The sequence below is a fragment of the Leptodactylus fuscus genome, chromosome 1 (genome assembly GCF_031893055.1).
Source record: "Leptodactylus fuscus isolate aLepFus1 chromosome 1, aLepFus1.hap2, whole genome shotgun sequence".
Lineage (NCBI taxonomy): Eukaryota > Metazoa > Chordata > Amphibia > Anura > Leptodactylidae > Leptodactylus > Leptodactylus fuscus.
This window is the reverse complement of record NC_134265.1, coordinates 326,884,646-326,898,387: the sequence shown is the minus strand read 5'-3', so window position 1 is coordinate 326,898,387 and position 13,742 is coordinate 326,884,646. Positions and strand designations below refer to the sequence as shown.

Sequence of the window (13,742 nt, the reverse complement as noted above, 5' to 3'; positions counted from 1 at the left end):
AGCTGAGATCTTCTTGCTGGACTTCTTCTTTTATTTATTTCTTAAAGGGACTTTATAGAAATAAATGAAAACTTCTTTAACTTTCTAATATACTTATATATTTCACTTCTTTACTATTTTCAAGATGTGTTTGCTGTCAGTGAATGAGAACGCTCCTGGTTACATTAAGAGGCGTTAACCCTGTACGTTCTTGCCCTGTTCTTAGACCTGGTTCACATCTGCGTTCACGTCTCCATTCGTGGAGTCACTTGGGTGTCCCCGAATGGAAACCTATACGCATTAAAAAGTGGTTACCTAAGCAAACCATATGGACCCCATAAACTATAATGGGGTCCGTGGGGTTTCTGCACGAATCATGTGGAGAGAAAAGAGCTCCTTGTAGGAATTTTCTCTCCGCATGTCATGCTGAAATTGAGTGGGAACCACATGGACCCCATTATTGTCTATGGGGTTCGCAGGCTTACAAGGTAACCACTTTTCAATGGGTAAAGGTTTTCGTTCAGGGTGTCTCCAAGCAGACTTCCCGAACGGAAACCTGAACGCAGATGTGAACCAGGCCTTCGCTCAGAAGAAGAGGTTACAATTGTTTCAAGTCTAGACAATGCTCCGTGAGCTAAACACATCAGCAGTTGATACAATGTATCCGCCTTGAGTCAAGGCCGTTTAGCTCACAGAGCCTTGTCTAGACTGTATACAGGATACATAGTGTATATACAGCGCAGGATACATAGTACAGTATATACAGGATTCCTGCCTCTGATGGCAAACACCGGTTGTGAAAATGAAGAATTGTAGCATAAAGCATATTATTATTTTCATTTCTGTTCTGGATTAAGTTTTGATTAAGTCTGATTCCCAATAAGTGCCTGCCCCTGTCTAGTCTCCATATTACAGCCCTGGCCATGTATACTGTGTGTGCTTTCTGTATCCTGATAAGGCATGGCATTGTACAATGTGTTCATCTAATAATTACTGTTCTGTTCCGTCTGATCTCACTTCCATCTCCATCTAGGTTACGTCAATACTTCCCTAATTTCCCTAATTTATGTTTGGCCCTTACCCTCCTTTTGACAGAGTATTACATTGTGTAATGTATTGGCAGGGACGCCCTCCTACCTGTGTAGCCTGCTGTTGGCACACTGTAAGCTCTTGTTACATCATTTAATGGGGATTTTCTGTTGGGTGTGTTTTTTTTTTGTTTTTTTTTTTTTTTTGTTGTTGTTTTGTTTTTACCGAAAAATATGTTGGTAGATAAATGTCAAATGTTCATCTGGTATATGCGTTGCTGCCCTGAAGGTCCCTGCAATGGCTCTAGCATCAGGTGGATGATGTATAAGGCTGGAAGCCATTCAAGTGAATAGAAGTGGCGCTACAGTTCTTGGCACCATCAATACAGTGTATAGAGCTCTGTATACAGCTTTGTGTCTGTACACTGCGGAACTGCATCTCTGCATTCAGGTGAGCGCTTCAGCCTCTTCAGAGAGAACCAAGCACAGCCACATACGTTGCATAGTGACTGCTCTTGTTATCACAGCTCAGCCCCGTGTACTTGAATGGGACTGAACTGTAAACACGCCATGTAGTCAGATTCATCGGTCACGTGGCATGTTCACAGCACTGCTACCACTTCAAACAGGTGATTCACAAGGGTCACGGGTGTTGGACCCCCAACTGATCGTCAATTGATTACCTATCTTAAAGATAGCTGATCAATGGAGTCTTAACCTATTTATTTCTCCAGATTGGTGTAGACATAACTCTGCACCACAGACAGGTTGTAAATACCATGCAATAATATACATCAAAGAAATCTGACGCGAGCGTTGGGCCTCTGCGGAGGTTGGCAGGCTAGTACTGTAGTGGGTCACCAGCCCAATGAGTGGGATAATCTATCAGTCACCACCTACCACCCTGAAATAGTTTGGTACACCTTGTTGACTTCCATTGAAATCAGCACAAAGCAGATTTGGGGAATTTTCCATACGTGAGCTCTAATTGAAATCATAACCTTCAGAGTCCACTAGAGCGCGCTAGTGCAGCTGAGAATATCATGAACGGTCGTGTAAGAAACTGAGGCTTCCTAAGAGTGCAATATCCTATTAATATTATAAATGTGAAAGTTTGTGAGTTTGGATGTTTGTGGGTTTGTGTGTTTGGATGTTTGGATGTTTGTTCCTCAATCACGCAAAACCCGCTCGACCAATTTGGCTGAAAGTTTCCACAAACATAGTTAATACACCCGATTGCGCAATAGGCTACTTTTCGTTACAATAGCGCACATACATTTGTGCCAGGACCCCCACAAAACCCAAACTCACACCACCATCTCTGCAATCTCACACACTTTGGACCATAGCAAGCCACAAAATTCATATTGCCCTCTACAGCCTCGCCCCTAACCCCACACAATCACATATACATATACTTTACCACTTTGCCCCTCACCTTAACGATACTCCAGGAGGCTCTCTTTAACAATCCGGAGCAGCCATGTTTGCCGACCCCCACCGCTCTGACAATCCGGGACACCGCCCACCCATGTCAATACCCCTAGGAGGTCTAATAAATGCAAAAAAAAAAAAGTTTTAAAAAAAGTAAAAAAAATATAAAAACAAATAAAAAGGATTAAAAATTCAAATCACCCCCCTTTCCCTAGAACACATATAAAAGTAGTTAAAAACTGTGAAACACATACATGTTAGGTATCCCCGCGTCCGAAATCGCCCGCTCTACAAAGCTATACAAATATTTTTCCTGTTCGGTAAACGCCGTAGCGGGAAAAATGGTCAAAAGTGCCAAACCGCCGTTTTTTCACTCTTTTGATTCTGATAAAAATTTGAATAAAAAGTGATCAAAGCAATAACATTTCCCAAAAATGGTAGAACTAAAAAGTACACTCGACCCCGCAAAAAAAGACGCCCTATACATCCCCGGACACGGACGTATAAAAAAGTTACGGCTGTCGGAATATGACGACTTTTCAAAAAAAAATGTTTTAACACAGTTTTGGATTTTTTTAAGGGGTCAAAATGTAAATAAAACCATATAAATTTGGTATCCCCAGCATTGTAACGAAACACAGAATACAGGGGACATGTCATTTTGGTTGCACAGTGAACGCCGTAAAACCAAAGCCCCTAAGAAAGTCGCAGAAATGCATTTTTTTGTCAAATCCACCCCATTCAGAATTTTTTCCCTGCTTCCCAGTACATTATATAGAATAAATAATGGTGGCATCATGAAGAAAAATTTGTCCCAAGAAAAATTAAGACCTCATATGACTCTGGGAGCGGAGAAATAAAAAAGTTATGGGGTTTAGAAGGAGGGGAGTCAAAAATGAAAAAACAAAATCAAAAAATGCCATCGACGGGAAAGGGTTAACTTCAAATACTTCTGTCCCAAAGTCACTATGTAAAGTTTCTCACAACACCGTATAGCAGCTCAAATACAAATTAACTTCAACACAAAAGTCTCACGTATTCTCTGAATTCCAGCAAAAACAAGATACAAAGTTACATTTCATATCCCATACCTTATACACAGTACGAAAACCATACCCGCGCCTGTATATACCCACTGCTACAATCACCGCAGACGAAGTCGCGGGTACCAGCTAGTATTTAATAAAAGCCTCACGGTTTTGGTGAGGTCTCCTCTAGTCATGTCACTATAATTCCTTCCAGAGTCACGAGGTGTACCATATACTGACAGGGGTGAATACGATACTATAGTCAGCTTTAAGACTCGTGCACTTGGGTGTACAGCTATGTATATGGTCATATTATATGTGGCCACCCATAGAGGGGCCATACTGTGCCACACATGGAAGTTTTTCTGTTTGAATTGGTTGCATTAAATGTATTATTTCTCCTAGGAATTGTAGAAATAAAGGGCATGTCTATGAATGCAGAGAAACCTACAATGGTGCACGACAGCAGCTCTAAATGTGACTGGAGTATATATGACAATGGTGAAGCACAATGGAGATTCGGCATAAAAGGAGTGACGCAATGTATATCGGTGTATAATAAGGATATGATATAATTCCTAGTATCCCATCCCTTTAAGAACAAATGACAATGTAATTATAACCCTTCCCTGCCCTAGGAGTGTTTGCAAACATTCTCCATTACTTTGATTTTAATAGTTCAGCAAACATTGCCCGCACACCCTCAGGAGGTCACATGGTGAATGGCTATAAATGCATAGAACTGGCTCCTGGGTTCTAAATTCTGCAATAACCTGTTGTGGAGTAAGGGAAATGTTCCCGTGTACTGTGTGATCCTGCACGGGGCTTCCCTCTGTCCTGGGGCATAGAATTGCAGCTTGTGTGTCTTGTTGGTGCCGTCTACCCCAACTACACCCCTGCTATTGTGCCAGTTACAATAGGTTGTAGTTTTCGGGAACTTTCACACTTTGTACAGCGTTCAGTTTCAGAAATAGAAGAGGTAATAGTTTAGTTTAATTAAGTGAATAAAGAAAAGAGAAATCTAAATCCCATCAATATTTGGTGTGACCTTTGCCCTCTGCCTTCCATCAATTCTTCTCGGCACTTGCAGACCGTTTTTGGCAGAACTCGGCAGGGAGGTTGTTTCCGCCATCTTGGAGCACAGATCTCCTGTGGATGTAGGCTTGCTCCAATCCTTCTGACTCTTTATGTCATCCCAGACAGACTGGGATATCATCACTTCCAGGACTCCTCCTCCAAAGAGCAAAGGTCACACCAAATATCTCCAAAGCCAATCTCCAAACAGTAGTGGCATGCAGGGACCTTTAATGGGAGCCGAAACATCCCATGTGGCCAGAAACTGATTATACAATGTGAAGATGATCCTCTTTTTATGAATATGCAAATCAACTTGGAAGTGCATCAGGGGCGGGGCCTGGCTTCCCAATTTTACATAGACCACTGTGACAGGCAAAAGTGGATAATGTCCATCATAGCTAAAAGGCGTTATATTGAAGAGTCAAAGCAAGAGTCAAAAATCAGTTTGGGCCCTTAAAAACCACTTTACTGTCCATTACTCTTATCCAATGAGAGATGAGAGCAATAGACAGTCGTTAAAGTAGTGCAAATGTCCCTTATGGAAGCAGAATTTCCTACAGTGGAATAGCTCTGTAAAATGGGGATTTATAAGCTGATGAACAAGTTAGGTTTGTTCACCTAGTCCGGATAACAAAGTGGTTACCTTAGGAAACCCGTGGATCCCATAGACTAGAATGGGATCCATGAGGTTTCCACTTTTCATGCGGAGAGGGGAACTGAATCCCCGTACGGAGAGCCAGCGCAGATGTAAACCGAGACTTAGCGATAATGGTGATACAATTTATATAAAATAGAAGACTTGCCATAATGTATTATGAATTTCATAGACTTTACCTTTCTCGGTGAATTTTTGTTTCTTGGATTGTTTTATTTCCTTGAAGTTTGAGAATGCCGACAAATTCATTTCACAGCAGCGTCCTCCCTAAACCCAGCAGGAAGATTTGATTTACTGCACTGCTGTGATTTGTAGCCTTCATGACTGGTAATGTAGTGCACTGCTGTGAATGTCCCTCTAGCAGTCTGATATAATATCACAGATGTGCTACATTTCTTCCCTGTAATTGAGTCCCTGCTTTACCAGTACATTTTTAGGTTACTTCAAGTCCTGTATGCATCACAGTATTATGGAAATAAGGATTTATAATGGGGTCCAATACTATGTGGTGATAAGTTTCTTACAGGCTACCTGATATACACTCACCGGCCACTTTATTAGGTACACCATGCTAGTAACGGGTTGGACCCCCTTTTGCCTTCAGAACTGCCTCAATTCTTCGTGGCATAGATTCAACAAGCTGCTGGAAGCATTCCTCAGAGATTTTGGTCCATATTGACATGATGGCATCACACAGTTGCCGCAGATTTGTCGGCTGCACATCCATGATGCGAATCTCCCGTTCCACCACATCCCAAAGATGCTCTATTGGATTGAGATCTGGTGACTGTGGAGGCCATTGGAGTACAGTGAACTCATTGTCATGTTCAAGAAACCAGTCCGAGATGATTCCAGCTTTATGACATGGCATTGCATTATCCTGCTGAAAGTAGCCATCAGATGTTGGGTACATTGTGGTCATAAAGGGATGGACATGGTCAGCAACAATACTCAGGTAGGCTTTGGCGTTGCAACGATGCTCAATTGGTACCAAGGGGCCCAAAGAGTGCCAAGAAAATATTCCCCACACCATGACACCACCACCACCAGCCTGAACCGTTGATACAAGGCAGGATGGATCCATGCTTTCATGTTGTTGACGCCAAATTCTGACCCTACCATCCGAATGTCGCAGCAGAAATCGAGACTCATCAGACCAGGCAACGTTTTTCCAATCTTCAATTGTCCAATTTCGATGAGCTTGTGCAAATTGTAGCCTCAGTTTCCTGTTCTTAGCTGAAAGGAGTGGCACCCGGTGTGGTCTTCTGCTGCTGTAGCCCATCTACCTCAAAGTTCGACGTACTGTGCGGCGTTCAGAGATGCTCTTCTGGCTACCTTGGTTGTAACGGGTGGCTATTTGAGTCACTGTTGCCTTTTTATCAGCTCGAACCAGTCTGGCCATTCTCCTCTGACCTCTGGCATCTACAACGCATTTCCGCCCACAGAACTGCCGCTCACTGGATGTTTTTTCTTTTTCGGACCATTCTCTGTAAACCCTAGAGATGGTTGTGCGTGAAAATCCCAGTAGATCAGCAGTTTCTGAAATACTCAGACCAGCCCTTCTGGCACCAACAACCATGCCACGTTCAAAGGCACTCAAATCACCTTTCTTCCCCATACTGATGCTCGGTTTGAACTGCAGGAGATTGTCTGAGTTGCCGCCATGTGATTGGCTGATTAGAAATTAAGTGTTAACGAGCAGTTGGACAGGTGTACCTAATAAAGTGGCCGGTGAGTGTATGTGCAGGGTTTAGTTTGTTTTATGACTGTATAAGCTTCATACATGGTGTGTGATCTGTTTTTCTGCTTCTTATAGCCCCATTATGGCGGCAGCACATTTTTCATTTGTCTCTGAGGCCAGGGCTGTGTATAATATGGAGCAGCCTGCTCACTTTCATTATCCATTATTAGTACCACTGGTCTGTTTACATGTAATTCTGTCAGGAGTAACTGTACAATAGCAGAAAAAAAAAAAAATAGCTGAGAAAAGCCTGTGACTATAATATAGGAGATCCAGGGACTAATCTAGGGCAAATCCCTGATGCAGGAAAAGAGCCATCTATGAGCACAGTCAGTAAAGCCGCTTGCTATCTGTGAATAATATCTCATCTATACCCGCACGAGTAGCCAGAAGTAAATACAAGTTTTCTGCAGTCAGTCCCCATACAAGTGAAAATGGGAGCCAGTCACTCAGTTTGGGGCACCTAAACCAGCTGCATGTCTTTATGCCGTGTGGATTAATGCCATGAACGTAGTAATCTCATTCCCATTTGTGTCTCCTTAAATTTGTGCCAGAGATGAGCTTGTGCCTCCTGTTCAGTAGCTCTCGGCGCATGCGCATTGAAGCGATAGACAATACGCCTTCCTTCACTCCGCATGTAGTGGGGTACGCACAATGTTAGGTGACTGCTCACTCTTATTAGTTTCGGGGGGAAGATAAACTTTGTTGTTACTATGTTAAATTCATTATGAGGCATTATGATTGCGGTGATACTGATGTGCATACATTTTGCTGGTGTTTTGGTCATTTCTCACCATAAAAAATGTTTTAAAGGGATTATACTTTTTTTTTTTTTTTTAATATTGATGGCTTATCCTTAGGATAGGTCATCAGTAACAGATCTGTGAGGGTCCCATACCCAGGATCACCACAGATCAGCTGCTCTACACCAGCATAGTTCCCTGTAATGTTTACACTTTCCCCTGTTCTCTTCATCTCTGGGGGCCTCAGCAATCGGACACTTATCTCCTGTAATGTGGATCCAAGGCCTTAATGGCACAACCCCTTTAAGTACCGTATTGCTGTCCCATAGACTTCACTGTGGCAGAGTTGCAGTACTTAAAGCCCTAGCTATAATTAGTACATCGAGTAAGCAGCAAGGTGCCTTGCAAGTAAACATTACTGGGAGCTGCAGCTCCTCGGCGCAGTTAATCTTCAGGAGCCCCAGGTGTCGGACCTTCATAGATCTAATATAGATTACCTAATCCTAGCACTTTAAAGGGATCCTATTATTGGATACCCTTTTTTCTGACTAACACGTAGGAATAGCCTTAAGAAAGGCTATTCTTCTCCGCACCACCGTTCGGTAGAAATCACGGCTTTCTTCGGTATGCAAATGAGTTCTCTTGCAGCACTGGGGGCGTCCCCAATGCTGCGAGAGAAATTTCTAGTGCTGTCTCCATCTTCTGGAACGCCCTCACCCTGTGTCTTCTTCCGTCCTGGGTTTCAATTTTCTAGGCCTCGGACCTTGGGCAGAGCTGACTGCGCATGCCCAGGCCACAGGAAAATGGCCGCTTAGACCAGCTTACTGTGTAAGTGGCCATTTTCTTGTGGCCCGGGCATGCACAGTCAGCTCTGCCTGAGGCCTAGAAGCTTGAAACTTAGGTCGGGGACCCAGTGCTGCGAGAGAACTCATTTGCGTACCAAAGAAAACCAGGCTTTCTACCGAACAGCAGCGTGGAGAAGACATCTGAGGGTAGGTGAAGAATAGCCTTTCTTAAGTCTATTCCTACGTTTTAGGCAGAAAAAAAGGGTATCCAATGATAGGATCCCTTTAAGGATGAAAACATTTTTTTTCTAAAAATATATATTTAATTTTACTTGTGAGCTTATTTTTTGCTGTAGGGGTTCTAGTTGTTTGACCACTGTTTTCAGGTGCATATAATTAATTGGTTAACATTATTATTAATTATGTTTTTTGAGGGATGGTCAAAACCCTACAAATCCTCCATAGTCTCTTTACTTATTTTGGTGCTGTGCATTATAAATCCAGTCTTACTATATGGGTTGGTGTGATTGCAGTGGTGCCCCCTCACAGTTAATGTTACAGTCATGTCATGCCGCCCAGAGTATCCTCAAGATCCTAATGGTGGATATAACCGTAACAGAGTGAGTGAGAAAAGGGATTTCCTGCAAGAATATATCCATAAATAAATTTTTAGCCCATTGAGCTCTTGTGAATGAAACCTGAGCAGTAGCAGAAGTAGGTATGTGTGGGTGTGTATGTAAAGTGGCCGAGCACTGCCGTCCTCTGACTGCTATTGTCAGCTATGTGCCCTTCCCTGTTGACACAGCAACTGGGACTGAAGCACAGCTCGCTCGCTCCTTCTCTCTCTCCCTTTCCCCCCTGCGGCAGCCTCCTGGCAGCAGATCAGACTCCACTTAAAATGTTACCACTCGATGGATTATTTTGCTAAAACTTTGGACATGTTGACCCATGTGAAGTAGACTCGTCACTTTCTCAAGAACTCAACAACTACTCGGGCTTCTTCCACCATGGCTGCACCTCCTTTACTGCTCCTAGTTGACAGGTGAGTTTAAAAAAAATAAAAAAAAATACAAACCAAAAAGATTTTGCAAAAAGTTGGACGTTTTATTTTTGAAATTTTCTTAACTTTAATTACAAAATTGTTACATTGCGCTAGCTTTCTATAATGTCACGTTCTATCAGAGCTTTGGTTCTTAATAGATATTTTATATTTGATATTTATTTAGATTTTACTTCATTCATTCCTCAAGCAATTGCGCTTCATATTAAAAAAAAAAAAAACAACCAAAACCTAAAAAATACACAGTTGTCTGTACATTGATCCTTATGGTTTTGCCATATTCATAACAAATCAGAGTTTTATATAAGTTTCTTGCTTTGGAAATCGATATGAGGATTTGCGGGAATTTTTTGTATATTTTTGTATTTATTTGTTAAGAGTTTCCTCCTTTTTTTTTTTTTTTTTATGTAAAACTTGGCCGTAATCTGCTGGAGTCTGCACAATCCTGCGTGGGGAAGTTCACTTCTATTACAGAAGTTCAGAGTTGTCAGCAATAATGGCTGACAGAGTTTACTCCCGGTCACAGTCCATTGAGGTCCTGTGGTGACAGGGGGGTGGGTGGGCTGGGGAGGGTTATACAAGTTCAAGTTGCTGCTATAAAGGGTCTTGCTTTATATAGTTTGTATTAAACATATAGGGATTTGTAGATTTTACGTTACTAATACAATACGGTATACAGTGGGACACATTTGTTACTTGTCACGGTGGATGTGAGGACCATCGACCCCTCGGATATATGGTCTTTGCACCATTTTTATGCCATAAATGATTCCTGAAATCTGCGCAAGTAATAAACTATCCCAGAGTTCAGTATGGACACAGGCCCTGCCAGGGGTGGGACATCATTTATGATGACGCATTGAAGCAGTGATTAAGACCATTGTGTAAATCTTCCCCAAAGAAGACCACCCCTTTATCTGTGACAGGTTTTCGTATACTATATGCTCTGGATAAAGTTGGTGCAGTGACGCACTTGCTGAAACTGCATAAGGTACTAAGGTTCAATGTCCCTGGGCAACTCCATGTCATAAGTTGACGTAACTTTATGTACCAAGTGGATGAGACTTGGTGAAATCTCATACGCTCTTCTGATATTGTCAGTTGCAGTGGATTAGATGCAGGCGATTCCAGGTAGACTAATCTGTTGCATATACCCCATGTGTGACCCTCACCCTAGAAAAGACTGCCACCAGGTAGAAGGTGGCTGTAGAGAAAAGACGCTACAGTGACCCTTGGTCGTCTTATCATAGAGTTGAAGGACTGAAAGGGACTTTGTGTTATACCTATTGTAGGTTCTGAGATTGTGGTGAGAACACCATAGACACCCCCTACCCCTATTCAACCCTGCTCTAAACCTAAAACTGTGCCTATGTTTTGCTTTAAAGGGATATTCACGTTTTCTAAAGTGATTGTGTATTACTGTGATCTGCATTCACTCTATGATCAGTGGGTTCCTCTGGTACCCACGTAGATCTTAAACATGGGGGTGCTGCAATGCACTTGGATGGGGCTGTGCTGTATTACCCCGTATTATTAGCTGGCCAAGCTATTGCTGTGCGGGAAAACCCAATAGGGGGGTTTAGGGTGAACTGCATGGCATTGTTTCCCAAGATCGATGCGGGGCTTGTACGTTGTAGGGAGGTGCAATGGAAGGAGGCCCACTGAAAAACACCCCAGTGTAAGGTCACATACTAGCACAAGCACATACTAGCCATCGTCTGTATGTGGTCTGTGGTCTTCATGGACACTTTGGTGCAAAGTTATTAAAACCCTCTAAAATAATAATTTTGGTTGCTATGAGCAATCACAACACAGCTTTCATTTTCAGAAGCAGAATACAAAATGAAAGCTACATTGTGACTGGTTGCCATGGGTAACTGACCATTTTAATAAGTTGCCACAGTAGACTTCAATGAGGTTTTTGGGCTTTTAATTTTTTTTTTTTTTTCAACCGTATAGCAACAATCCCCTGAAAGGGAACAACAAAAAAACTATAGAGGGAAACTATGGAAAAAAAAAACAAAACCAAAAAACAATCACAGCTCTATTTTCATTTTCTACAGTGTTTTTGAAACATGAAAGCTGTGCTGTGATTGGTGGCTAAGGGCACACAAGATGGCTTGTTTTTCTTCTAGAAAGTTTCATAACTCTCAGGCCCGGCTGATATCTGCATTCGGGATTCTGTTCTCTCCGCATGTTTCGTGTGGAAACCACACGGACCCCATTATAGTCTGTTGGGTAAATGTGTCTTCCCTGGTAACCGTTTTTCTATGCATAAAGGTTTCCATTCAGGGGGTCCCCAAGTGCACTCCCCGAATGGAATACCGAACACAGATGTGAACCGGGCCGCACCCCATAGCATACATTGGGTCCATGGAGAACACAAACAGCGTATGGACAGAAATCACTGATGTGTAAATGTGGCCTAATACTATGCAGTGGTGCCTAGGGGGCGCTCTGTCATGTGAAGCTTATTTAGTAACTTGATCTTTCATCTGGTCATGGGTTTTCTGCCCGTTACAGAGTTGGCTTAGCAAAGTCCAATGGCGCCACCAACCAAATAGAATGAATGAATATATATAATATAATATATATATATTTTCAATTTTATTATATATATATATATATATATATATATATATATATATATATATATATATATATATATATAATTATTTTTTCATAGCCCAGTGGTTAGTTTACGGTGCAAACCCCTTCTGAAGTCTGTGCGTCCTATTGTCAGTATTTTCCTTGCTGCGGTCTGACCGTCCCGTAATAAATCATTAATCCGCTTAGTTACATAAACACTTCACCAGTGTCAAAGGGACATTTGTGTCTGCGTTACTTCTCCAGGTTAGACTTTTGCCCCATGTGCTGGTGCTGTACATACACCTGGGTCTGCAAAATGAATTTTAGCACAGTGCATATAATGTTAATACAAAACAGAGGGATTATGGCTAAGACTGCCGGACCACGTTATCCAGACCAGAAGTGCCTGGTGTTTGTGGGTTTTGCACACCCTCGCCATGAACCTTGTATATTAAATCCCTATGTTCTTCCTGAAACTATTCTGAAGCAGCTGTTCTCCAGAATTCTGCTTTGTGTCACGACTCTGTTATTCCTCCTGGAAGTTTGATAAATAAATGGGTGTTTTGGGTGGGAGGGGGGTGTCCAACAGTGGTCAGTGTGCCATGCTCTGTTAGGACACTCCTTTTTGACAAGACAAATGATAACACTCAATTTTTTTTTATTTTTTTTTTAAATGTAGATTGTGAGCCCCATATAGGGATCACAATGTACACTTTTTTCCATTTAAGTATGTCTTTGTAGAATGGGAGGCAATCCACACAAACACGTGGAGAACATTCAAACTTCTTGCAGATGTTGTTCCTGGCAGGATTTGTACCCAGGACTCCAACACTGCAAGGCTGCAGTGCTAACCACTGAGCCACCGTGTTGCCCCCTGATAACACTCAATGTATGCTAAATGTTCAGGAGGAATAACAGAGGGACGGCAAAGCACAGAGCTATGAGGAAAGAAGCTACAAAATTGCTTCATAGGGTATACATGTACTTACTAAATAAGGTATATCTGTAGTGATGGCTCCTTCTTTGCGTAAACCCGCAACGGATAATTGACACCCTGCTCCAGCTTGCTGATACTGGATGCACAGGGCTGGACTTTGGAGAGGAATCTGGGTACTATATCTCATTGGGGAGAAGAGGGTACAAGGACTTGCTAGACCAGGCATCCTCTGCTAAGAATCCTGGGTATTATCAAATAAGACCAACTTGGTGGAAAATGGAAACTTGCTCTAGCGCCATCTATTAGAAGGTAGCTCCCTATAGATCAATGCTTGATTTTCAAGAACTGAATAAATTATAGCCAAGCCAGGACATCGCCTCCGAAAGGAAGAGGGACCCATTAACAGAAGACCTGAAATTCCTCTTCACTTTCCGTTGTGTGAACAGCACCTTAGAGAAGAACTGATGGTTTGTTTTTTTTTGAGGTTTTTTTTCTTTAAATGTAGATTGTGAGCCCCACATAGAGCTCACAATGTACATTTTTCCCTATCAGTATGTCTTTTTTTTTTTTTTGGAATATGGGATGGAAATCCATGCAAACACGGGGAGAACATACAAACTCCTTGCAGATGGTTTTATGCCCTTGGCGGGATTTGAACACCAGGACTCCAGCGCTGCAAGGCTGCA

At 42.2% G+C, this 13,742-nt stretch overlaps 1 protein-coding gene across 2 annotated transcripts in view; it reads left to right on the top strand.

Annotated features, from left to right (window-relative positions):
• The window catches only part of TBC1D14 (TBC1 domain family member 14), a 71,218-nt gene that overhangs the window by 20,891 nt on the left and 36,585 nt on the right, over nucleotides 1-13,742 (top strand). The window contains exon 1 of one of the 2 annotated variants that reach the window (XM_075260536.1): nucleotides 9,190-9,512. The exons of the other annotated variant lie outside the window; for it this stretch is intronic. Coding sequence (XP_075116637.1) covers nucleotides 9,478-9,512 — 35 coding nt within the window. The 5' untranslated portion in view covers nucleotides 9,190-9,477. Of the gene's footprint in view, nucleotides 1-9,189; nucleotides 9,513-13,742 lie in introns of those variants that run through there. 2 annotated transcript variants of the gene reach the window in all.